General features: G+C 44.1%; 1 protein-coding gene across 2 annotated transcripts; it reads left to right on the top strand.

Moving 5' to 3' along the window:
* Positions 1-269: 269 nt before the first annotated feature.
* gfpt1 (glutamine--fructose-6-phosphate transaminase 1) lies at positions 270-23,714 on the top strand. 2 transcript variants are annotated; one of them, XM_059336848.1, is made up of 19 exons: positions 270-355; positions 2,866-2,973; positions 3,435-3,542; positions 3,664-3,789; positions 3,903-3,961; positions 4,041-4,175; positions 4,264-4,325; positions 4,410-4,489; positions 4,578-4,683; positions 4,846-5,009; positions 6,746-6,841; positions 7,480-7,577; positions 8,122-8,242; positions 8,643-8,800; positions 17,315-17,429; positions 17,867-17,994; positions 18,321-18,488; positions 19,032-19,193; positions 20,796-23,714. In XM_059336848.1, the coding sequence occupies exons 1-19, from the start codon at positions 349-351 to the stop codon at positions 20,838-20,840; spliced, it is 2,046 nt and encodes a 681-aa protein (XP_059192831.1). In that variant the 5' UTR covers positions 270-348; the 3' UTR covers positions 20,841-23,714. The 2 variants fall into 2 exon arrangements, with proteins under 2 accessions (XP_059192831.1, XP_059192830.1); XM_059336847.1 differs by having other exon boundaries at positions 4,575-4,683.
* Positions 23,715-27,355: the final 3,641 nt, after the last annotated feature.

Below are 27,355 nucleotides of genomic sequence, written 5' to 3'. Positions count from 1 at the left end.
GTCAGTCATTCTAAACAATTATCGACAATTCATGATAGTGCCGCATTGATTTACCAGATATTAAATACATTTGCAGTTGGCAGAGAGAGTACAGGCCTGCAACTGTGCAGTGATGTTGACTTTAGGTGGACCGAAAAGCGGCTGCAGGGTCTGCTGACTGTCCTGCCCACGGATCTGCATCCTGATGCCACGTCAGGAGTGCCTGCGTAGAGTAGGTGCAACCTGACTGACAGCTCGCTCAACCAATCAGAAGGCGGCTCGCTGTGAGTCAGCGCACAGGGGGCGAAGCTAAACTGACAGGCGTTCCCAGCTACCCGAGTAGCTGTAAGTGGCAGCCAAACTGTAGACATGTGTGGTGAGTACCGAATATATTCTACACTATTATCATTCAGTGGGGAGGATATTTTATTTTTTGTTTACCAGAACAGCAAAAAATCAAATCTGAAACCCTGCTAGCATCCTTAGCTAAGGATAAAGGAGCAGTTGAAATTAGCTAGGGGTGGCTAACCTGAGTTAGCGAACATGAGCTGATGATGCTGTTAGCTTACCAAATACAAAGCCACCGCTGTTTGGTTTTTCTGTAAAAGCTGTCTATGTGTGTTAAAAATAAGTGTCAAAGGACCAGTCGATAGCTGCTAGTAGCGTGGAAATGGTTCTTCCTGCTAACGTGGCTTGCGTGGTTTGCGGTGACATTGCGTCCACCGCCTAACTTTATACTAAACCTCTGTCGCTCTGGTTTATTGGTTTTAGTGTTAAACGTCTGTACTATATACTAGTTAATATTGCCATAGTGTTGTAATTGAGTCTTCTACATAGTGAAAATAAGTGCCCAGTAGTTGGATGTAAAAACACTCGTGTATTGCTGTCATACTGCACTAAACTTTGATTGGGAAACAATCAGGAAAATTACTTCATCATTCATCGTGGTCAGTTTGGAAATGAGATGCCTTGTTGGTACCTGTCCCTGTCCCACATTATCTGTCTTCTTCACTCACGCCTGGGAACCCATGTCCTCTGTCTCTCATCACTGTCACAACAATCTCTGATTACGCCTATCAAACCAGATAGACTAGTTGGTATTTATAGGATATCAAAACAAATGCTTCTCTATTAAGCTGTCACATCAAGGTGTTTCTTATCAAAACAAACGCTTCTCTATTAAACTGTCATAAAAAGATGCCACTTTACTTAGGTTCCATCTTAACTCTTGTAAGACCAATCTCTTCAGCAGAGGTCGGTCTTGTGATCCATGCCTGCTTGCTGCAACACTTTTCCTTGGCGATTTTCCTCTCCCTGCCTTCCCCCATCACCTGCTGTTCTGAATGAATGCTCTGTTGAACCAGGCAGCCCTCTGGGTTCTGTATTTGCATTTATCTGTTAGTGCAGCTTTGCTGGGTAACAGGGCTGTATTTCATGCCTCCCCTTTGGATAATTAAGGTGACACTCCTGTCAGTGTGAGTTATTCGCTGGATAACGATTGAACTGGCTGTGGATGCCAAATATGTTCAAGAAAGACTGCTGATTATTGCTGAAATTTCTCACTGAAATCCCCAAGTCTTGATTCACATGGGCCTGTTATCGCATCATAATAGTCTGTAAATATGACTGAATAACACCCGTGTACAATTACAAATCTAACTTACAGAGTGACACTGTAAACATGTTAAAATAATATGTAGACTTTTGCCAGGATGATTTTAATGTGCAGTAATAGTCATAGAAAAGTATCTTGGACCAGTATCAAAACGAAACCATCTTGAAAGAGATTTCTAGTTCTCCCATGACACCTCCTCCGTCCCCTCCCTAGGTAGGAGATATCAGCTTGCGAAACACCAAGTCTATAGATATACTCCATTGTCTCTAAGCAGGTCTTACTGCCTTTATTTAGGGCTCCTGTAAGACTGGTTTCTTTGGCTTTATACACAAGGGAGTTTTGGCTTAAATTCTTGTAAGAAGTGGAGGCTGACGTAAATAAGTAATGCTTGTCCCAGTTTGACATTTCTAAAGGAATGACATTACGTTCTTCTTGGTTTCAGCAGCCCCCTTTATATGTTACATACAGGTGCATCTCAATAAATTAGAATATCATAGAAAAGTTTATTTATGTCAGTAATTCAATTCAAAAAGTGGAAATAACACATTATATTGATCAATTACACACAGAATGAAACATTTCATGTCTTAATGTATTTAATTTCTTGTCATTCTAATTATTATGGCTTACATTTAATGAACACCTAAAATTCAGTGTCTCAAAAAAATTGAATATTACAAAAGACCAATTTTAAAAAGTATGTTTAATATGGAAATGTTGGCCTCTGAAAAGTATGTCCATCTATATGCACTCAATGCTTGGTTGGGGCTATTTGACTTGAACTACTGGAAATGGACTTTTCCATGATATTTTAATGTATCGAGATGCACTTAAGAACAAGAAGAGTTTTTCTTCCTGTGATTTTGCATGTATTGCTAAAATGATGATGTTCTATATATATTATATATTGTATATCCAAAATATTCTTATTAATATTATACTTTAGGTTTTAGCTGTGTCACCCAGGTCTGATCATTATTGTTTCTTAAATCTACATGCAGTGGTATAAACTCATTTGGTTAATGCTGTTTGCATGGGCTGCAAACAGCATTAAGCTTGGAATCAGCTGCAAAACAGCGCTTATTCAACAGCTACCTAACTTTTTCACATGGACGTACCACTCTTGACAGGCATTTCAATCAATCTTTACTTCCAGCTGCACTTCTAAGCATTCTTTTAAAGGAAGAAGAAATCAACAAAAATTAATTTTACAGTTCTTTAAATGGAAACACAGCACTGAATCTTTACACGTTTCTCCTCTTCTTCCCCAGGAATCTTTGCTTATCTCAACTACCATGTGCCGAGGAGTCGGCGTGAGATCCTTGAGATCCTCCTCAAAGGTCTGCACCGTCTGGAGTACAGAGGCTACGACTCAGCTGGTGAGACACGCGGAAAAGACTCAACAATCAACAACACACACTCTTTTAAAATCAGTCCTCTTTCCTTTGCCGTGTCACCAATGATAGTATCTATAGTGTGTCCAATGAAGCGTTAATGCAGCGTTAGAATTATCTCATCAGTTACACTTGACTTATGTTCACTGTAAATAATTGAACAGCCATTAACATGTTGCTGGGTTAGACTTATGGCACCAATAATGGAGCTCATTTACTGTTTGTGAAGTCCACTTGCATTTCAAGCAGGTTTTCTCTTTTCCTGCCTCATGGCTTACCTACAATATCTGTATGAATAGTTGACTTATCTTATGATAAGTCACTTATCTTATGATAAGTCAGCAGGTAAATGTTTCATTAGTTAACAGAAATGACATATTGTGCATTTAAGTGCTTGTAATCACTGTAATTCTCACTCTATTTCTTTTTATTATTATTCTTTTCAGGTGTGGGAATCGATGGTGGCAATGGAAAAGACTGGGAGTCAAATGCCAAGAGCATCCAACTGATCAAGCAACGTGGAAAAGTGAAGGCTCTTGATGAGGAGATTAACAGTAAGCCAAGTGCCATCAATCAACAATAAACAAATGAAGCCTTTTTGATTTGTTGTCCTGTAATATTATGGCGCAATTGGGATGCTAAGTATGTGGCGGTGTGTGTTTGTTTAACCTTTAGAGCAGCAGGATATTGACCTGGATGTGGAGTTTGATGTTCACGTCGGCATTGCTCACACCCGCTGGGCCACCCACGGTGTACCAAGCCCAGTTAACAGCCATCCACATAGATCTGACAAAACCAATGGTCAGTTCCACACAGCTAATCATTTTACCCTGTATTTTACAACATCTCAGTCACTTTTTCCACCTGGCTGACTTTGTTATCTGAAAGTGTCTGATAATCTTTCTGGTCTGCAGAGTTCATTGTCATTCACAATGGAATTATCACCAACTACAAAGACCTGAGGAAATTCTTGGTGAGCAACTATTTTAAACACCTTTGTCATCACTCTGACAGGAAACCGGTCTAACTATCTCTCTCTCTTATCTATACAGGAAAGCAAAGGCTACGAGTTTGAGTCAGAGACTGACACAGAGAGCATCGCCAAGCTGGTGAAGTACATGTTTGACAACCGAGAGAGTGATGACCTCAGTTTTGCTACACTGGTGGAAAGAGTGACCCAGCAGCTTGTAAGGACCTGCTCACACACATCGCTACTACTGAAATTATCAGCTGATAAAACAGCCTGTCTGATGTGTTTGTTCTTCCACCTACCAGGAGGGAGCTTTTGCTCTGGTCTTCAAGAGCGTGCACTACCCTGGAGAGGCAGTTGGCACAAGGTACACGCCCCACAGATGCTATCAAACTGTTGTTAGTTGTTGCAGATTCAAGTATTGTTTGCTGATAAAAATGTTCCTTTGCAGGAGGGGAAGTCCCTTGCTGATGGGAGTGAGGAGTGATCACAAGCTGTCCTCAGATCATATTCCTGTGGTCTACCGCTCCAGTAAGTTTAAATTTCGTTTTTTAGTCTATTTTTGTAATTTCACAATTGTATCTGAAGCCCATTTTCCTTTTTTCCCCTTCCTCAGCAGCTAAAGACAAGAAGAGCTGCTCTGCCCTACCCCGTACGGACCAGGACACCTGCTTGTTCCCTGTGGACGAGAAAGCGGTGGAGTACTACTTTGCCTCTGATGCAAGGTAAGCAGACACCCATGTTTTTGCATGCACCTTTTTTGCATGACCGCTAAAGATTTTCCCCTGAAGCATGCTCCCCAGTTCCATACGTCTCCATTTTTTTCTGTGAAGTGTAAATCAAATTTGTTTGATGTTGTTTTTGCTCCGTCTCTCTCGTCACGACAGCGCAGTGATCGAGCACACAAACCGGGTGATTTTCCTGGAGGACGACGATGTGGCTGCAGTGGTGGAGGGCCGGCTGTCCATCCACAGGATAAAGCGTAGAGCCGGAGACTATCCAGCCCGTGCCATCCAGACCCTGCAGATGGAGCTACAGCAAATCATGAAAGGTGAGTGGAAGGTCAGCCTTTGATCTGTTCATTTTCTCCCTACCATACATTTCCCCTGGACAAATAAATCATCTGTGAACTGCCTTGTAATTTTGTCCATACCCTGTTATTATTGTGTAAATCTTAATGGAGGACTGGCTGTTAACGTCCAGTCCTCAGGCCATCCTTGTTACAACCCTGCTGCATCAGTTGCACCCCCAGGGAAGCCACTGTCATTAAAATGACCCCTGAGTTGCAGGACTTTATCCTCTCCTTCCTTTTCTGAGTCCACTTAAACAGTCGTCAGTATGATCCTTTTTTCTTCTTTTTAGCTTTGTATTTTAGCACACATTATTTTAAATTAAACAAAGGATAATGAGGTTAAAGTGTAAGTGTCAGCTTTATTCGCTGACTGTGGTTTTGAAGCCTGGAGTTTGACATTTTGTGGATTGTAGCACTTCTTGTACAGCTTTCCCCAAATGAAAGAAATGGTTCAACACTTTGGGACTATTTGTTTGCTGGCATAAGTAACTTCCCTGTCACTCAAGAAGGCACAGCACCTATTGTTAAAAAACAAAAAATTTCCATTTTAAAACATTGGATTTTGTGCAGATTAACATCCAAAATGGAACATGTTTATTGGTGAGCTTTCAAGGAGTTTGAAAGTGGATTCTGTTGCTGAGGGGGAAGGCTTGTTGTTTCCCACGCTTTCCAGTCTTTGTGCCAAAAAGCTGTGAGATGTAACGTCATATTTACCTTACAGACACGAGCGGTATATATATTTTTCATAAATTGTGTAAAGAAAGTGAATTTCCCAAGAATGACAAACAACTCCTTCACGGGGACTAGGGCTGCATTTCATTATTCACCAATTTTCATTATTGATTAACCTGCCAACCATTTCCTCAATTCATTATTTAGTCCAGTAGAGTGTTTAAATGGCATGTTTCATCCAACCAGCAGCCCAAAACCAAAAATATTAACTTCAAATAAGACATAAAGGAGCAGCAAACCATCAAATACTAGCAGCTGGAAATGGCAAATAGCTGATATTGCAGCTCTAAATGATCAAATAAAATGCTATTTCATGAAATTGGGGAACTTGGTATATAAAGGGAGACATGCCTTCCACTGTTCGTCCAACATCAAAACAACACTTGGATGTCAGTGTCGTCCACAAAATGAAAAACAAGAATATTTGTATTTCCTTCCCTCCAGCAACGTTTCCTCAGTAATCCAGCAGGGGGCAGAGGTGAACTGAAGTTGGCTGCTCTTGACATTCCTTTGTGGTCCTGTCATTACTCAGCCTCTCTCCTCCGTTTCAGATTCTGGAGCCTTTCTGCTGAATAACCTAATTCGCATGACCCAAATTGCTGTCAGCGGCAGGCTTAAGAAACGCTCGAATATTTCAGTGTCACGGTTTATTATTGATGGAAAAACACTATCTCCCTGATGTATCATGTTTGTTTTCCTTAATTTAAGGGGTGACCTACCCTGTGGCTCTGACTATGTTAAAAACTAACAGTCACTCCCTACATTCCCAGGAAATCCTGATTATCAGTAAAACATTGTAAAGATGTTCCTGCTTTTCATTTCAGGTACTTAAAGTGTGTCAACAAGACCTTCCTCAGACAGCCTCATGTGGGCTCACACTTTATAAAAAGTCCATCACTGTGTTCTCAAGAGGCATTTACCTTTTGTTTTGCTTTTTACTAGTGTTGGAAATGTTCCACTGATTTCTGATCCTCCCTCCACAGGCAACTACAGCTCCTTCATGCAGAAGGAGATCTTTGAGCAGCCAGAGTCTGTGGTCAATACCATGAGGGGAAGAATCAACTTCGACGATAACACAGGTTAGTTTTTTCAGTGGGGAATTGATGTAATAAAAACACCTATAAATGCACTATTTTCCACCTTGTCCCATTATGCATGTTGCTCAAACACATGCTCAAATATCTCCCTTGTGTGTGAACGCATTTGATTGTGTGTGTGTCTATGCTACATGGTCACTCTATCTTTGTTGGTATAATGTAACCTCTGACCTCTTTTTTTTAATCAGCTATATCCTATGAACTGATAATTACATAATTAGTTATTTTATTTACTTTTTTTTAGTTTTGTTTCTTTTCTACTTTTTTACTTCTCTTTCTTTACATAGTAGCTTTTTATTTGACTTTTTTGTATGCTCTGTAACTCCAGTTATACCATCTTATATAATTTCTTGAAAAGGACATTTTGAAAGAAAGTCCACTGAAAAGGAAAACATTTATTATTGCAATTGCTTGCATATCAATGCTCGTCATAATAATGTCAAATTTAAAACCGGGGGAGTTAAGTTGGTATCCAAGATACAATAGGTTCAATTTCCCACTGTGCTTGGGTAGATTTAACTGAGCTGCATACATGTATAAAAAAAATTTGAGTCTCTTTTTTAATGACCTGGAAACTAATAGAGCAGGATGATGGATGAGCTGTTTGCTTTGCTTTTCAGTGACACTGGGTGGACTGAAGGACCACATAAAAGAGATCCAGAGGTGTAGGAGACTTATCCTTATTGCTTGTGGCACCAGCTACCATGCCGGCGTGGCGGTGAGTAGCCACTGACTAAAGGCTTTTGTGCTGGGCTAAATTAATTTTGGCAATTAATTCAAACATGTGGTTTAGGACTATCCTTAGAAATTAAAATGATGTATATTATGTTTTACGGTACAAAATCACCAACCCTTCCCTGGACTGCTGTAGTTCAATACTTTTATTCATTTGAACAAAAGTGAAGTTTGTGCTTTATTAATGCCAATAGAGAATTCCATCTTTGTTTGTTTGCCTGCTTTTGTCAATCATTTGTATGGTTTATTATATATATTTTTTTAAATATTGATTAAAATTGTATATTAGCTGTGGTGTGAAAAAACAAAATAGAAATTTTATTTTCACACCATAGTGCCCAGCCAGAAATGCACATAATGGAAACATGTCTGTATTTCCATCCACATTGAATCCATCAGACTAGTAGGTCATGTCTGTATTGTAGACACAGGTGTGAGGTTTGTGCGCTGGCATAAATGATCTGCTCGGAGCTCGACTGGCTTGTTTTAACAGAGTGATGCTGAGCAGTGCTCTGTTGCTTTCACAGACCCGCCAGGTCCTGGAGGAGCTAACAGAGCTGCCTGTCATGGTGGAGCTGGCCAGTGACTTCCTGGACAGGAACACTCCTGTCTTCCGAGACGACGTCTGCTTCTTCATCAGCCAGTCAGGTGGGGAGGCCGGTGCCATCTGGACTTCATCTAATGCACATTCCCCCCCATTTGTCCGCTTTCCATCCCTGGGAGCCACTCGGGTTCTTCCTGATTTATCTTGTCTTGTGCTCATCTTTAGTCTCGGCAAACTGTCAAGTCAAATTTGCCCAGTACAGTTGAGTTTTCTGTAGCTGTGCTGCTGTAGTCCTCTGACTGAGTGTGTATTTTTTGTGTTATTTCTTTTTTTTTTTAAAGATGTGGGTGTGATATTTTTGTGGTGGCTTTTCTGTGAAGCTGTTTCAAATCAGTCCTGCATGAATTTCCATTTCCTAACAAACTAATAAATCAGCATGATTTTACTGTCAGAACTGTTACATTGCATAAATTGTTATGCTTTTCTACTCTGCCAATTCTGCAGGGGAGACTGCAGACAGCCTCATGGCCCTGCGCTACTGTAAGGAGAGAGGAGCTCTGACTGTGGGCGTCACCAACACGGTGGGCAGCTCCATCTCCAGGGAGACTGACTGCGGAGTCCACATCAACGCTGGGCCTGAGATCGGAGTCGCCAGCACCAAGGTGGGCCCATTTTTATGTATATACAATGTTTTGCAAAAAAACCTTTTTATTACCATCATTAAACACTATAGCTCAGAAATGGATGGGGCGATTGTGAGCATATTTCACATTTGGTCAGATACTGAATTCGTGAAACTAATCTTGGGTGCCCACCTTGAAACTGTGGTGATTTTAAAAATGTGTGAAAAGATGTGTGTGAAGCATCCAACGTTCATGTTTGCTATTATGGCTGGACAGACATGGATGTAAACTGCAAATTGACTGATTGGCAGAGGTCTACATCTGTGAGGTGATAAATTGAGTTCAGATAAAGGGTTAGATCGCTCAAAAAGCAATAAAACCCAATGTTTTCTTACACCCCTAATCTGCGATAATGGCTAGTATATATTTATATGTACACTTCCAGATACTGCTAACTCAGTAGTTAGGAGGTAAAATTTGAATCAGTTTGCACCAAAAATACAGAAGACACATGCTTACATTTTGGGTGAGCTGACCTTTTTATACTGAGTTTGAGGAAACTGTACACCAGTTTGTTGCATCATCTCATAAATGAACTCAACGCCCACTGACACTGAATGAAACGAAAGTTACGTATGTAACTACGGTTCTATGAATCCTGGATGACCGCCAGAGGCGGTGCATTAGCACTGAATGACTTCGTCTTGCGCATGTACAGGTCGAGTAGTTATACCAACAAAGTCACGTGTGACCCCCTGATGACCCCCGGATAGGTTATATCTTCCGGTGTCATCAGAGGATCTGTTCCTGCAGAATCTTCTCGCGAAAACACGAGGGTTCTGAGTGACTGGACGCTCTGGCGGTCATCCAGGATTCATAGAACCGTAGTTACATACGTAACTTTCGTTCTATTTCATCCTTCCTGACCGCCAGAGGCGGTGCATTAGCACTGGATGACACATACCAAAAGAGTCACGAGGAATCCCACCTACTCACCTTACTGAGTGGAAGTAGAGGAACTTGGTAGGAGGACCACACCCAGCGGGTGAGGAGTGGCAACATTCACCCGGTAAAATCTGGTGAAGGTGCTCGGTGACGCCCATGAGGCCGCAGCACATATGGTCTCCAGGGGCACACCTCTCAGAGCCGCCCATGATGTGGAGACGCCCCGGACAGAGTGGCACCTCACCCCGGGTGGCAGGGGGTGACCACCTGCCTCATATGCATGGATTATGACGTCCACAATCCAGTGAGACAAGCGCTGCTTCGACAGTGCGTGACCCTTCTTCGGACCACCATGGCACACAAAAAGCTGGTCTGACTGGCGTAAACTTGCGGTATTCCCAATGTATGCCTGTAAAGCCCGCAGAGGACATAACAGCTCAGATGTATCGTCCCCTTCCCCTTCAGGTGGGACAAATCTTGCCAGCTGGATAGGCTGATTAAGACGTGAGCTCGTCAGAACTTTAGGCTGAAATGCCACATTCGGCCATAAGGTAACCCCTGAGCCATCAGAGTTCCACCTCAGACACGAACTACTGACTGACAGGGCATGAAGCTCCCCAACACGCTTCGCTGAAGTGATGGCGAGGAGGAAGGCGGTCTTTGCCGATAACCACTTCAGTTCTGCCCGTGCCAGTGGCTCAAAGGGAGGCAAGCAAAGGGCACCCAGTACCAAGGGCAGGTCCCACCCTGGAGCTCTTGGTGCCTGTGGGGGATTCAGTCTCAGAGCACCCTTCAAAAAAAGGGTCACCAGCCTGTGGCCCCCCACAGTGCTGCCATCGACTCGATCGTGCCGTGTCGAAATAGCAGCCACATACACTTTCAAAGTAGAGGGACGCCGCCCGCTATCCAGGAGGGATTGCAAGAACTCGAGAATAACGGGCACAGAGCAGCGTACAGAGTCCACACTCCTGTCTGAACACCAAGCCGAGAACAGCTGCCACCTGTTCTCATACTGTGCCCGGGTAGAAGGTGCCCTGGCGTTCAAGACAGTTCTACGGACAGAGTCAGTACATTCATTCAGCAGTGGGTTCGGCCCTGCAGAGGCCAGACCCACAGTTGCAGGCGGCAAGGGTCGGGGTGCCAGACCCTGCCCCTCAGCTGAGAGAGGAGGTCCTTCCTGTCGGGGAGGCGCCATGGCTTGCTGCGACAGAGGCTGTGCAGCAGAGGAAACCATGTCCTTCCTGGCCAAAAAGGGGCCACCAGAAGCAGTGTGTGGCCCTGTTGGAGAACCCTCTGAAGTACCGCCGCAATCAGAGGGACTGGTGGGAAGGCATAGAGGAGGCCTATCGGCCACTCGTGTGCGAGGGCGTCCTGCCCCAGTGGGCTGGTCTCCTCTATCCAGGAGAACCAGAGGGGGCAATGGGTTGTCTCTGCTGAGGCGAAGAGATCCACCTCCGCCCTGCCGAATCGGTCCCAAATCCTCAGAACCACCTCCGGATGAAGCCGCCACTCCCCCGGGGGGGGCTTGCCTCGAGACAGAGAGTCCGCCACCTCGTTCTGTCTCCCTGGGAGATACATTGCCCTCAGGCTGGCTAGGCGGGGGGCTGCCCAAGTAAGGAGGTCCCTGGTTACATGTAGTAACCGTGCAGACCTGGTGCCCCCCTGGTGGTTTATGTGGGAGACGGTCGAGATGTTGTCCGACCGAACAAGCACATGCCTCCCTACCAAGTGGGGAAGAAAGTGCCTGAGTGCTAGATGTACAGCACGGAGCTCCAGTACATTGACGTGGTCTGCTTGGGCCAGAGCAGACCATCGCCCCTGCGCTGTCCTGTTCTGCCACACTGCACCCCACCCTGAGAGGGAAGCGTCCGTTGTGACAGTCTCCCGGCGAGATGGAACAGAGCCTATGGGCACACCCTGCAGCATGAACGCCCTTCTCCTCCATGGGGACAGGGCCAGTAGGCACCGCCGAGACACCTTGATCTTTCTGTGCCTGTGCCACTTGGCGTCCAAGTGAAAGCTGTTTAGCCACCTCTGGAGGGGGCGTAGTGACAGCAAGCCCAAGGGAACGACGGCTGCAGCAGCCGTTAGTTTGCCCAGAAGGCGCAGGAACTGGAGGAAGGGCAGCCGCTGGCCCAACCGGAAGAGAGGGAGGAGGCGAGAGATGTCGGCCACCCGCCGTGGTGATGGACAAGCCCTCATGGTGACAGTGTCCAGAACCACACCCAGGAAGGTGATATTCCGGGAGGGGACCAAGCAGCTCTTCTCCAGGTTCACCGTGAGACCCAGTCGGGCCACGTGAGCCAGAAGAGCAGCTGTATCTCGAGCAGCCCGGGACTGAGACGGCGCACACACCAGCCAGTCGTCCAGGTATGGGAGAACTTTCATGCCCTGCGACTGCAGGGGCGAAAGGGCTGCAGCCACACACCGGGTGAAGACCCGCGGAGACAGTGAGAGGCCAAAGGGAAGCACCCGGAATTGGAAATGGTGGCCCTGAAAGGCAAAACGCAGGAACTGCCTGTGGCGGGGTATGACAGGAATGTGGAAGTAGGCATCCTTCAGGTCGATGGATGTAAACCACTCCCCCATGGCAATCGTCCGCAGTACCTCTGCTGTGCTGAGCATACGGAATGGAATGACCTTTAGGAACCTGTTGAGTCCCCTCAGGTCGAGGATGGGGCGAAGCCCGCCATCCTTCTTTCCCACGAGAAAGTATGTTGAGTAGTACCCCCCGGGCTGTGACAGGGGGTCTACCGGCTCGATTGCACCCTTGACTAAAAGAGCAGATAGCTCCTGGTTTAGGGCCAGGGCCCTGACCGGGTCGCTCATGATGGTCATTTTGACCCGGCCAATGGATGGGGGCCGGCGTCGGAACTGCAGTTTGTACCCCTGGGTCAGGGTGGATACCACCCAGGGGTCCGAGATGTAAGCAGCCCAATTGCTGAGCTGCTGCTGGGACATACAGCCGACGGCCGGCCCCGGCCCATCAGTTCCTGGCCCCCCGGCCTCTGGGGGCCCTGGGGGGGCGCCGGTTACTCTCAGTAACCCGAGGTTGTCTCGAGGGCCTGCATTCAGGGACCCGAAAGTCCTGGGCTGTGCGCCGCATGGGCTGTTGCACTGGAAGAGGGGGCCTCTGGTGGCCACCAAGGCGACCTTGAGGCTGAGCGCGGCGTTGTGGGGCAGCTGCTGATCCCCTTGCCCTAGCAGGAAAAGGCGTGCCTCTACGTAACCCAGACAGGCTTTGCCTGGTCTGCCTGGCTTGGACTGTCCTCTCCAGCGCCTCCAGAGCAGCCGATCCAAACAACCCCCCTGGCTCCACTGGGACACTGCGGAGGGTCCTTCTGCACGCCTCCGAGAGGGGTGACTGGGCCAGCCAGACCTGGCGGCGCGTCTGAACAAGTGTAGACATCAGCCGTCCCAGTTCCCTGGACATAAGGGCGAAAGCCTGCAGGGATGCATCACTAAAATCCACAGTGGAAGAGTCGACCGTGGACTCCTGTAGGGATGCCGAAAGAGCAAGCATAAGGTGAGACATGGAGTTGCCTATCCGACCCATGCGAGCTGCCGCGTCATAGGCCTTAGACAAAAGGCCGTCTGTGACACGACATTGGGGAGATGGACACCTGGCATCCAACCTCAGGGCCTCATCGGGAGAGACGATGAGCGCCGCCACTGTCTGTTCAATAGCCGGCATGCGACCCAGACCAAACCTGGCTGCATCTTGCATGGCTGCCAGGGTTCGGCCATCGGATGTTGCATGAGAGAGGGCTCCGGAGTCCCTCCAACATGCATGCAGCTCCCTCAGGTATTCCTCTGAAGGAGGCACTGCAAAGGCAGTCTGGGTCGGAACACGCCTGAAAAAAGCACTTGCTGGAGGCAGCTGGGCTTGTGGCATATCGAGCTGTATACGGGCCAGGGCTGTACGAATGATAGCCCCCATGGAGCTACCCCCTGATCCCCCCTCCGAGCTGTGAGCCGAGGAACGGGATCCCGCCCCCGAGGCATGGGAGATGGTGTCCTGAGGGCCTGCAATTTCCTCATATTCCCTGAAGGCAGTGGCTGAGGCCGTGGTCGAGAGGACGTCATCCTCTGGGCCAGACATGGTCACGGAAGGAGTAGGCGTACCCGCACTCCCTGCACCAGTCCCAGGCTGGAGAGCCAAAAAGATGGACTTCATCTGATGAAGCTCTGCCGTCAGCTGGTCCACCCTGGAAGCCAGCTTAGACCCCCTGGCCACCTTCCTGGAGGGAACGCCTTCAGCCTCTGCGGCCCGGCGCTTCAACCGACTGGGCCGGGTCTGGTCCAGGGTCTGGGCTGGGGGCAATTCTTCTGGCGAGGACACACCACCCAGAAGCTGCTCCATCCCAGCCAGCCTAGCAGCTCGTACCGCTCGGGGCATGAGGCTGCAGTTCATGCACGGGTTCTCCGAAAGGCCCTCCCTCAAATGCTCGAGGCCAAGGCATGAGGGGCAAAGGTCATGGCCATCCTCAGGCTGCAGAAAAGCCATGCAGGCAGAGCAACAATGAGTGGTTATCATAATTGCAACCGCCAATTATGACACCACCAAGCAGCGTATGTTGGGAGCGGGAGCGAAGACACTGCCTTCACCAACAAGGCTGTCCTCTGCACTTTCAAAAATTTTTTTTTTTTTTCGTTATAGGTTTTTATTATATGTATTTATTTATTTCATATAATAATAATGAACCTCCGGTTTAACCCAAACAAGGAATGATGTTCAAAATAACAACAAACCAATAACTATGCAGTTTCAGCCAGCGAAAATAGCACTGCTAACTGCAAACTGAAAGGTTACTCAAATCCAACAGAAAAGCGGTACCTTGAAGGCAGCACGGGTACGACCGAGTCGTCTACCGTAATAATGCAGTTAACACAACAAGATAAGGGCTCACTTATGATGGGAGAGGGGGCGAAAACACCGCCGTCACCAACACGTCGCCGCTAAATCCATGAAACAGCCGCCAGGCGTTCTGAGATAAACAAGTTAACACGAGCGAACACGCTGCTGCTAACTATGAGCCACCGCGGCGTACCGTTATGCTGGGAGAGGGAGCGGATACACTGCCGTCACCAACAAGTAATAAAGAGACAAATTACTCACCCAGCCGAGAGGCCAACCTTGTGTGGATGTACGACGATCCGAAGGAAGGGTGCTCACAGTGCCGGTGAGAGCGGCCGCACGCCGCGTCCCGGAGGACGGCTTGCCGCAGCCTTTGGAGGGCGAGCTCCTCGCGGCTCCGACCGAAACAGCTTGGTCACAAGGCTCCCGGCGGCAAGCTGCTAACTACGTAGCTTCGGCTATAGCGGCTCCAGTAAGGTTTTTTTTTTTTTGCATACGCTGACACTACAGCTGTAGTATACCTGCAACGCGAGAAGAACAAAGGAACAGATCCTCTGATGACACCGGAAGATATAACCTATCAGGGGGTCACACGTGACTTTGTTGGTATAACTACTCGACCTGTACATGCGCAAGACGAAGTCATTCAGTGCTAATGCACCGCCTCTGGCGGTCAGGAAGGATGAAATAGAACCCAGATGAGTACTCCATTGTGAGTCTGGCCCCGCCTCCTGGAAGCTGACATTTTCCTCCACTCTGAACCCTCGGGGAGTTGAAGAAGCCTGATATTCTCATCTCCACTCATGTAAAGCTAGGATCCTTGGTTTTCTGCCTCTTCCCCCCCACCCCCTTCTCAAAACCACAAGGGTTTGCCAGTTTGGACTGAGCAGAGAAATAGTGGAGCCCCGGCCTCAGCTAGTGAGGAGAGGGAGAGAGTGGAGGAGCAGGTCCCTCCCTGGCCCAGCCCTTGGGCTTGGCTCAGGGACTCTTGTGCTGCTCCAAAGTCCCAGAGCACGCCTCAGAGACGCCATCATTTACTGCTTGGCTGGCTGGGCCCCACACCCAACTCAACCAAATTCTGCAACCTAGCTCATCAAATCAATGAAGAACATGTATCGCACCCAACTGCTAAATGACTCCAAATTCATCTACTTGGCTTCTTTTTTTCATTCTGATTGGAGGTTTTCTTTTTTGTTAACTGGAGAAGGGGAAAAAATGAGAGAGCTTTTTTTTTCCAATTGTTATAATCATATTCAAGATTTATGGAATAAGTCGAGACAAAATACTTTGATGCTATCAAAAGGCAAATCCTCCTGGCAGGTCAACTGACTAAATGGAGGAAGAGCGGCCTCATGAATTGCGTAGCTGTATCCATCGGGGAATTTACAGGGTTCCAAAGTTTGTTTTCTAGTCCAACTGTGTCTGTTTAGGATAAATCTTTCCACGTTTCAGCTTTATGTAAGGGTGGCACAGTTGGCATGTTATGCATAAAAAACACTAAAAGTTGGTGACATTGGAAAAAAACTAAAAAATAAACACCACAGTTTACTATGTGGATCCAATATGTTGCCACATCTGAACGGATTGCACAGACTGTCAGAGTTCTGAGGGACTGTGGTTAGCGTGCTGTCAGGGGGAAGAAAAAGCAGTGTAAAGGTTTTACAGCTATTTTCTTGGCACGAGACACTGGCATTTCTGAGTCTGGAGGGTCCCGTGAAATTACTTGGCTTCACTCGAGCACTGATTAAATCTTCCAAATGGGCATGGAAGGCCTCCAAACGTGCTTGGAGATGAAGGAACAGAGAGGGAGAGAGACAGTGGGCGGTGATGACGGCAGGCACGAAGTCTCAGATGTGCCGGAGTTGTGAGCTGTGACATTTCCAGAATGATCAGAGGGTGTGATCTCTGATGTGATGTTGTGCGTTCACCAAGTTTTCCAGGATGAGCAGCACTAGCTTGAATGAGCTCAACTGCATGCATTTTAATGCTGCTTGGCGTGTTCTAAAACCCACCTCTCTTCCATTTCTCATCTGGTGCACATTATTAGCTGGAGAGTTCACTATCAAAACAGGGAGACAAGAAGCACAGACTCCAAGAGCTATGAAGGAGAGGCTGAAGTCAGGATCTGATTGCTGTATTCAATATTGAATACAAAACAGGAAAACCACTTTAGCTTTAGTAATCAGGTCACAACAAGCAATGTTGCAATGTCCAGTGGTAGTTTTGTGACTATTCCTACAGCACGGTGGATGATAAAAAAAGAAAAACAATGTGAAAATGTGACTCAAGGATTCAGCAGTAGATGCAACATAGAAGTGGTTAACATCAAAGCTGGGAACCTGAAGAGTAATTTGATAAGTTTTCCTTGTCAAAACTATATCATAAAAAAATTTGTTTTGGTGCACATATTTAGAAATTTAAAGTTAAGAGTTTGTAAGCACTTAGAACATGAATGTATGATATATGGTATATATGATATATATATATGATATATGCCATTTCCATGTTGAATTATGTCTTGTAGGTTGTTGCAGCAGTGACTAGGTTGATACCATTTGTTACACAGACTTGGTGCTGTATTTGACCTTTTTTCACCACAAAAGAATTGATCAAAGTGTTCGCTGTATTGCTGCATTGAGCCTGTTCCAGCCTCTGAAAGACAGTATTTCGGCCTTGGATGCCGGCATCTGTTTAAAGTTGGAGGGGTTAATAACACATACACTCTGCTTTTCTGACTTTGTGCTCTGCAGGCCTACACCAGCCAGTTTGTGGCTCTGATCATGTTTGCACTCCTGATGTGCGATGACAGGATTTCCATGCAGCCCAGACGCCGAGAGATAATCCAGGGCCTGAGAGTGCTTCCAGGTAAATCGAGCCACAATGTTCTGGTTCAGCCAGATGAATCCTGATCACATGTGAGATTAAAATGTATAGAGATGGAAAACAAGCTCTCAGAGCAAAGATCAAGTATACCCAAAGCCTGTTTCATTTGTGTTGTTTATTCAAACAATCCTCTTGGAAGAGGAAGCCAAGTGATGAGAGAAGGATCAGAGGAGCAGAGAGCTGTTAGCTGAAGGCTCTTGCATGCTTCTCGGGATCTAAAGCATATGATGGAATGTCCCTGATGGTAAACTAATGAGGAATGTCTGGCCACTCTGCTGCTCCCTGCCCAACATTATGAGTCCATATTCAGCATGTGACAGCAGCAGCATGTTGATACAGAATTTTATTCCAGTTGTTTTTGTTTGTTTTGTTTTTTTAAATCCTAATTCGCAAGTGTTTTTCTGTTATGTCTGTGTTAGATCTGATTAAGGAGGTTCTTAGTTTGGATGACGAGATCCAGAAGTTGGCAACAGAGCTGTACCAGCAGAAGAGCGTACTGATCATGGGCAGAGGTTATCATTATGCTACCTGCCTGGAAGGAGCACTGGTGAGCAAGTGCAGCCTTCTTTTCCACCTGTTTTTCCTTCCAATGTATTAAATCTGCCAGGTGCCTCTGAAGGGCTTTATGGAAGTAATACCAGACTGCAAGAATTTTTTTCAACATTTTCTTTACTGCGAGAAACCAAAAAAGCTGGACATCTGTCATGAGTTATATCATAGATAAATGTTACTCACTCTCCTGTTTGACCTATATTATTGCAGTCTTAGAAATACTCTTAATACGGAGACAGACTGAGGTTTTATGTTTTTGAAATGTAAACTGTAATAAGGTGAGCTTGTATTTTCTTAACTTGTGGGTGTCTCACTCTTTAGAAAATCAAGGAAATCACGTACATGCATTCAGAGGGCATCCTGGCTGGAGAGCTGAAGCACGGTCCCCTGGCTCTGGTGGATAAACTCATGCCGGTCATTATGATCATCATGAGGGACCACACCTATGTCAAATGTCAGAACGCCCTGCAGCAAATTGTTGCCCGCCAGGTAAGACCAACACACACCCCAAAAAATCTGTTTACCAAAGCTGATATATTTAGGTAATACTAAAGCTAAATGATCTTGTCTTAAAAATCCTGTTTCAGCACTGAACTCAAGTGATTGACCCTGCATATTGTTTGCTCATGAAACACTTTTTCACACGTCTTAACAGCATTACGTTGTGGAAAACGATCTAGTCAATTTTGATTTTACAAGCAAGTTTTTTTGTGCTTTCATTGTGATTTAGACCATCTGAAGAATCTTCAGTTCTGTATTTAAATTTTAACCTCCCCGAACACTTGATGACCACAGCACATTTTGCATGTTAGGTTAATTTTCACAGTGCTGTCGGTGCCACACCTCTGATCCTTCACCTCAATAAACATAAGGGAGGGGTTGTTTCAGTGTGACATCATTGCCGTCAGTAATCTGCAGCAGATGTGGGTTTAAGAGGTGTGAAAATCAACTGAGACGAGGGGGGAAAAATGAATTTTTCAGATCCAAGTTTAGGACCACATTAACAGATGATTTGCTCTGTGTGACTTACAGGGCCGCCCCATCGTGATCTGCGACAAAGACGATTACGAGACCGCCAAGAACTCTAGCCGCACCATCAAAGTGCCTCACTGCGTAGACTGCCTGCAGGGCATCCTGAGCGTCATCCCGCTGCAGCTGCTGTCCTTCCACCTGGCTGTTCTCCGAGGTTACGACGTAAGTACTGTCCCTTCTGGCTCAGCGTTAACTGACCATTTTACCAGATGAGATTGATTACCTCATCTGTCTCTTAAGTCACAAAAATGCAGCAAAATATCAGTTTTTGAACTCTCAAATCTCCACCATCTGCAATCATACATAGTCACATTTGCTGGTCATTGTCAAAAATAGTTGCAATAGGAGTATACAAGTTGAGAGCAAATGATTTTGACATTCATAACTCCTTCACAAGAGGAATCCCAATGAATGGATTGCGGTCGCTGATAGCACCATGAATTGCACATCATTTGTAAGCGCCATCTGCCTTGTCTCTTTATGAATTGGACTGTTTTTTTGTAATGAGGCTCGTTTGCATAGAAAGGGACCAATTTTGTGGCGCACATCTGCATATTGCCTCATATAAATATGTGCAAATTGCAAAGGAGCACAGAGATGCTATTTGCTCTCCAGGGTACTTTGAGGTGCATTCACCCTTTGCATACTTTAAGAATTACTCAGTTTTTGGTCTTCTTGTGCAAGTTTAGTGGCTGCAAAAGCTGTGCAATCATTTTGTGAATTTGCCTGTCAATGTAACTGTAAGTTCAGTGTCCTGATATCTCGCTGAGCAACCCTTGACTGCTCTGATGGCTAAATAAGGCACTGACAACCGCCGGCAGAAGTAAACAACATGCAGTTATGCATTTATAAGTGCAGATCAGTGTCCTAACTCACTTGAACAAGTAACCTAATTTTCAGTCAAGGCATGTAAACCTTTTAATTCAGAGCACAGTTGTAAAGGTGCTGGTGAGTTTAGCTGCCAGATTACAATGTAAACACCTCACTATGTGCACCAACTCAGACTTGTCATTGGATTATTTTTAATGGAAACAAAAACCCTGTTTGAAAAGAACACCAGCTTTTACTATTATTAGTTTTATTTCTGTTATTGTTTATGTTTCCATTTTTAGATGTAGCTTACTTTTTAAACAGCATTGGACTAGCTGTTGTAGCTTAAGTAAACTTCATTGACTTTGCTGGATTGCAGGATGTCAAAGGTCAAAACAAACAGCTTATCTAAAGTACGACATGCAGTAAATATTGCCAGTGTTGATGCTGCTTTTAGAGCACTTCACTTCAGAGAGATTTCCCGACATTGCAGCCCAGTTAGCAGTTGTTTTTAATTCAGTAAGTATTCCTCACCGTGCCAAATTGTGCTGCTGTTCTGACAGAGAAGCAAACATTTATGTGCACCGGGCTCCGTTGCAGGCCTACCCTGCTTTTTTTTTTTTTTTTTTTTTTTTAAAGTATGTCCAAGCATCTGAAGTCTTGTGTGATGAGGATCGTTCTGGTCGAGGATTTGAAAATTAAAAAAGCGAACAGTATAAAAGGAGCACTGATCGGATGGGTGTATTTGTTTGGGTGTTGGGTTCAAATATCAACAATCTTTCTCCAGAATCTCTGACCCCAATTTTAAAGTGTCTTTTTGTTTTGATTTCACTAAATCATGCTTGACAGTTTGACAGTAGCATATAGTCAAAACAGCAGAAGCCCTGTATTACTTGTCCATTTACATTTATGTTGTTTGTCTTGTAGTAAATTAACTCTTCCATTTAAATACAGGTGGACTGTCCCAGAAACCTGGCCAAGTCCGTGACCGTAGAGTGAACCACCCCATTCATCACATAACGAAAGCCTGGCGGACGCACATTCAAACACGTACAGACGGCAAGGGGCCGTCTCTGTATAGACACCAAGAGAAAACAACGTCCCGTGTCTCGTGTCATGGCTCTTTTTAATGCAATCTTTTACCCAACAGTTGTGTATCTCACTGTTGCATATTATCTGTATCTCACTGTCTATTTTCCCTGAAACCTTTTGGCATCTTTGTTGTATTATTGTTCGAGAAGCAGTTTTGTCCGTGGTGGCGAGGTCTGGGCTGGCTTGGACAAATCTTCATTAGCTCTGGGTTTATGAATCTGTAGCAACTGACAGTGAGCGTTTGGATTTGTTCGCATTCATGCTCAACTTGTGAGAAAGCCTTCCATGTTTACTTGCGTTGATTAGTCTCACTGGGAGCATCATAGAGCTGCTGTTAAAACCGTTGACTGACAGAAGTTGGGTTTTGAAGACCTTGTTGGCTTTCTTTTTTCTTTAGTGCAATGATTTGTAGTTTAGTTTGGATATTTTTCTTTGGCAGCTAATCATTCTAAGTGTCTTTACTCCACAGTTGAAGTAAATGACCGTCTTAAATCATTCCAAGCCACAGGTCATCGCTTCTTGATAATTGCAGCGTTGTTTGCCAGTTTTGACTCAGTTTCTCTCTTGTACTTTCTTCTGAGGATACACATTTACTGTAGGAGCAACATCACAAGTTACATCACAGAAAAGCTTGCACATAGCTGTGTTAGATCTTCTTGGGTACTTTACAAAAGATTGTTCTTGTATGTTACAAAACCTTGTGTTTGGGATTGCATACTCTGCTCTAGTCAACGTGAATACTGGGCCGTCCACAACAAGAACGATAACTGTAAAGATAACGTTGTGAGCATCCAATCTGATGAACAATCAGTGGCACTCCAGCTGCCACAAAATATAGATTGATGATCTGCTGCTGCTGTAAAATGTCAGAAATGGCGACTAAAACATTTTTAAAGAACTGAATTATCATTTATTTATCATTATTCTTAATAAGAATATGAGTAATAAGACTTATTCGCCGCTGCTGTGCAAGGAGATAGATAGCATCTTTGTGAACACTGTTTTATCAAACAGGAGTGGGTTTTTTAACCTTAATGATGAGACTCTCCACAAAGTCATCTGCCACATTGAACCTGACACCCTGTAAATTATGTGTTTCTATCGTTCATCAGATCGCTCTGAAAATGATCCTAACGGTATTGTTTATCACAGCTGTTGTTCCATTGTGGGCATCCACTTGAGTAAGATTGTTTTTAAATCTATAAAGTTATCAGTTTTTGCTGTTGACGGCCCTGAGCCTCTTTACTGAGCCTTCTGAGATTTTATTTTGATACACTGTTTTTTCTTTTACCATTCTTTATACATTATGCTCTAATTTAAAGGCTGTTTGTGCACAAATTAGAGTTTGATTTCAGGTCTCTTTACATTTAAACTATTAACTGAAGTATAATGTAATCTGTTAAACTGAAGTAATTCAAGTTAGATGAAGTAGAAGTTGAACCCAGTTGCCAGCCCACACCCTGCCATCACGACGACTGCAATATTGGGACCATTTGTAGCTTTTCTTTCTCTTTCTTTTGTTATATTTAATTTTCTTCTTTTTTAAAAAGAAAAAAAAGGAATTTTATATTATTGAAGTTACTCTCTGATTTGAAATGTGAATGTTACTATCATTTGAGATGTCCTGTCAAACCAAAAATCTCTACAATGGCTTTGGCAGTTGTAAACCAAAACATATATATTTTATATGTTTATCCTATACTGTAGCCAAACATGTACTGATGCCGGTAGATTGTGTGATGTGAAGATGCTTTGTGGCTTAAAGAGGACGTTTGCACAGTTTTATGGCAGTATATCGTACTGCAGATGTTTATTTAGATAGGATGCCAGCTCTGTGAGATCTCATATGTCTTTGTTTCAAAAAGCTGAGGAAAGATTGACGTACACATGCAGTGTTGTTGTGAAGACATAGGAGCTTTTGAGGTTACGTTTATTTTGAAGTCATCTTTTAGGTAACATAATATTTATCTTGCTTTTGCAATCAAGCCTTAACTCAACTTTTACATATTTTGTTTCCCCCAAAACATTGAGGTTCTCCTGAGCTGGTGGAAGGGTTTTAAAACTGGACGACATTGTTACAGGTACTTTTGTAACCCACATTCATGCTGTAAGCAGATTTAGATTTCTTGACTGGAAGCATTGACGAGGGAGACTGCACTGAATCCTGGCAACATCTGTGGAAGCTGTTGGGTTACTGAGGGAGTGGGGCACTGTTTATAAGTGGAGCCGATGCAATAAAGTGTCAGATACTTCCCTTTTTAAGTGTCCGAGCTCATTCGATGAGAAGGTGCAGTTCAGGCTGTGCATGCTTTTCCAAGTCCTACGTGTGACGAAATGTAAAAAAAAATTGATGCTAAATGTTGTGCTTGCTCCCATGTGTCCTCGATATTCTTGAATGTTTGTGAATGAATGCACCTTAAATTGTTTAGGTTTTGTTGCCAAGATGTCTACCTTCTTTTGAATATAACGGGATTATATGGCACACTTGAAAAATCATGGCCCAATTATGCAAGAAAATTCACAGACATTCTTGTGAGTAGTTTCATTTGGGCACTATAATAGAAATAAAATGGTTCCTATATGAAACTGCTCACAACAAGGTCTGGAATATCTGAAGTAAGAAGACATTGCTGTTGACTTTTTCAAATTTGTTTTTTAGCTCTTTGAGCAACACAAGTGAATAAATTCCATTATATTCAAGAGAAGGCAGACCTCTTTACGGCCACATTTTATTCTGGAGTCAACTGTCCCTTTAACATTAGTAAATGGACTATGTTCTGCTGTCTGCCTTTGTCTCCACAGTTACTTCACTGTTTCACTCGAACAACAGTCATGTGCATGCAATTTTTTAACAGCAGACATTTTGGCTTGTCACAGTAGAAAAAGCACAGGTGAATTTAATAACATTAATGATGGCTGCATTCCACTTTGGGGAGGTCCTGGTATTGTGCATGCTGGCTCACTGGGCCACCTACTGAGCCATTAAAGGCATCAGTTTCTCCTGTACCTTTTCTCCTATGGCAAATCATAATATCTGCTGTGAAAAAGGGCTATTGAGACATGTTCACACATTCAAGCCTCTTTTTAATTAAGTGTGAGCTTCTGTAAAACCTATTAGTTCTCATGTTTTTAACTATGCCTTGTTGGGCCCTTGAATTTGAGTGACGTAGGGCTGAAAAGTCTTTGGATTTGATGTGTAAGAAAGTGGGGAAACCAGGACTGGTCAGCAAATATGTCAATTATTTTATTAGAATAAAACATGGTTAAAGACATACATTTAGAATTTGATTAAAAGTTTACATTTCATTTTTTGGTTAGTTTAATTTACATTATATAAAAGGCTGCTTTTAATCGATGACAGATTCCAAACTATTTCAAGTTTCTTATAGTCTGTAAGGTGGACAGTAATGGTTTGATACATCCATATAAAGTCATAATGGTGGAGATGTTGGGTCTGACGTTACTGCACTGAGTGGACAGGGCCAAGATGGTCATGCACACAGACAGAGAACATCGGCAGAGTGTGGGCACGGCCTGCACCACAGACTTTAACCACGTCACAGTCCTCCCTCCTGCACAGCACAGAGGAAAGCAGCTGTTATTCCTGAAGGTCTCTGATGAAGCCCAGGTGGAGCAGCTCGAGCATCGATGTTGGTCCAGTCCCTCTCGTGAGAAGAGCACACCTGCCAGCGCTCGCCTGAGGAATGCATTCAGCCTCAGCATGGTTAAAAGGTAAAAAGCTAAACTGTTGGTGAACGCCAGAGCAATTCTCAGGAGGATTTCACTGCAGTGACTAAACACGAGGGTGGCTTCAAGTGCAGCTGCAGAGTAATTACAGAAGACAGCCACAGCTCTGAACAAAGACGGCCTCCATTCTCCAACATCAAGGAGCATTGTGGGTAATCTAACATGAAGCCAGTGCATCATCTGAAGCCTTCCAGGTATCTGTGCTGCAGCCAAGTCCTTCACCAGCATGTACACACCCATCACAGCTGCTTTATGGTGCCTGATTGATTGGATAACTAGCAGCAGGTGCTTTCACCACTGTGACCTTGATTAGTTGACACATGGCTTGAATATTGCATGTTTTTTTGTGACATATCAAAACAGGAAAAGGTGTAATGAATAACACCAGTGATGGCTCCATTGTATTAACGCTGATCAGGAGCCTGAACTGGAACACCTAGATGATTCAGAGCTATTGTTCATGAGCATTTTTCACCATTTAAAAAAGGTCAGATGTGACCTGACCTTTTTAGAAATTTTCTCTGTAGACTGAGACGAAAAGTGAAGGCCTGTGACACCACCAGCCCAATTAATGCAACTCAGCTGACACACCTCCTCATTTCTCACTTTGTACATCCTTGATTCCGTTCCTCATTTCCTGTCCTTGCAGCTTAGTTCCTTCCATCTGAGAAACCATTGAATGAGATACAAGGAGAGTTACATATCTGTCAGATGGGCATAACAGGGTTCATGACCACTTATATTTACCTTTAATTCAATTTCACAAAGTGCCGTAATGAGACAAGAATGAACGTCTCTTTATTAGGTCACAGGTGCTGAAAAAACTTCTGTAAAGTCATGGGCCCCTGGGCACAGACATACAAAAAGCCCCATCACCTCTTCTCAGCAAGATATACATACTTTATAGTTGTCTAGCCTCTTTTTGTTTGTTTAGTTTGTTTTTTTGTGTCTGGTTTTGTGTGAAATTGTTTCAGTCTATTTCTTCTCTTTTTTTCTGGTTGTTTTGCCCCTTTTTGTAGTAATTTTGTGTCTCTTCGTGGTTGTTTTGGTCTGTGTCATACTTTTATGTCTCTTTGTGTAATTTAATGTCTCTTTTGAGTCTCCACCTGTCTGCTAAGTGTGTCTTTGATTGACAGTTTGTATGTGAAGGCCAGGGGGGCCCTTGGCCTGTAATTAGATATAGATAAACATGTATATTTATATTTGAATACTGGCTGATGTCACTGCACAACAAGAACACATAACACATAATCTAATTTACATGCATGCTGTATGTAGGCCATACACTGTCAGTCACTCATTAAGTTTCGGGGTTTATTTCTCATTTCAATGTTTTATAATCATGTAGAACTCCACCCAAATTCCTCCTACAAATTATATGTGAGTAGACAGCACCCAGCATAACACTAGTGCCCATTGTTGTTTGGTTTTTATCATATGGGAGAAGTCTGTGTTATAGTTATAATATGTGATGTAATGTTTATATAGTATATGTACCACATCTGTGCTGTGATTCTTAAGGCAGAGTGGAAACAAACGCTGGCAGCAGACTCCAGACATCTTGCATTGAGTTTGTCTGACATGGAAAGTTTACTGAAAACAGTCTGATATGATATAAAATGTCCCTGCATATTGTCAACCTCAGATCATAATCTGAGTCACTTTCTGTGAGACATTCAGAAGCTGCAGCTCATTATTCCACTCTGTCTGTCCACTGTCCCTAAATTATGTCACAGACGATTAGCACCAGGACACCTTTTCCTGCAGCCTGTCCACATTTCCTGCAGATTAGATGGCGTCTAATATTTTCCAAGATAGCTCACTCCATTCTTGCATGTGACATAATGCAACATATGAACATCTGGGATTAGTTAGCCATGCTCTGCATATTCTGTTCTCTTTTTTTCCATCACAGGGAGGGAGGGAGCGGCTCTGTGCTTTTTGCAAATAGCCACTGTCCACTTTGTGAACCCGGTGATCCCAGCGGCAGTATCGGTTATCTAACTTACTGTTAAATAAAAGGTAAGAAGAATAAAAAGGTAAACTATCGTTGGATCTTTACATATTATACAATTAATGGCATGTGGGAGACCTTCTGTAGAGTTTGGAAAACGAGGAGCGCTGTAAACCCATTAAATTCTTTACTGGCTTTTGATGAAAGCTTAGAAAACAAAGTGGCTGTTTTCACTGTCAGGAAGTAAATCACAGTAGTTTACAGGTCAGTAATTGTATTTGAAGGAAAACACAGAAAGACAAAGAGTCCAATTTAGTACATTTCAATTATTTACTTTCATTTGGAATGAAACAAACAAAGGTGTCTACATACTGTACTGTGTCGGTGGAAAGTTACATGTGGCCTTCTTAGTTTTGCCAAATATACGACATTTCCTGATTGCCGAAGATGAGCTTACAATCTGCGCTGCATTCTGCTGAGACTCCTCTGATCACCATCAAAGCACAGCTTCATACTAACCTTCAATTTAATCTGCACTGAACTTTGTGTGAACCATTAAACGGCATGCTTCTAAAATGTTTGGTGAATCAAAATCACCTTGTGCAAAAAAGAAGCCAGATAATTTTGTTTAAGTTAAATGTCACAAATACATATAGTATAGCAGACAAGTATCTTTCTTTTTGACACACACACACACATACAGACACACGCACACACTCAC

This window comes from Centropristis striata, chromosome 7 (genome assembly GCF_030273125.1).
Source record: "Centropristis striata isolate RG_2023a ecotype Rhode Island chromosome 7, C.striata_1.0, whole genome shotgun sequence".
NCBI classification, from domain to species: Eukaryota; Metazoa; Chordata; class Actinopteri; order Perciformes; family Serranidae; genus Centropristis; species Centropristis striata.
The sequence above is the reverse complement of the archived record's forward strand: the minus strand, read 5'-3'. Positions and strand labels throughout refer to the sequence as shown.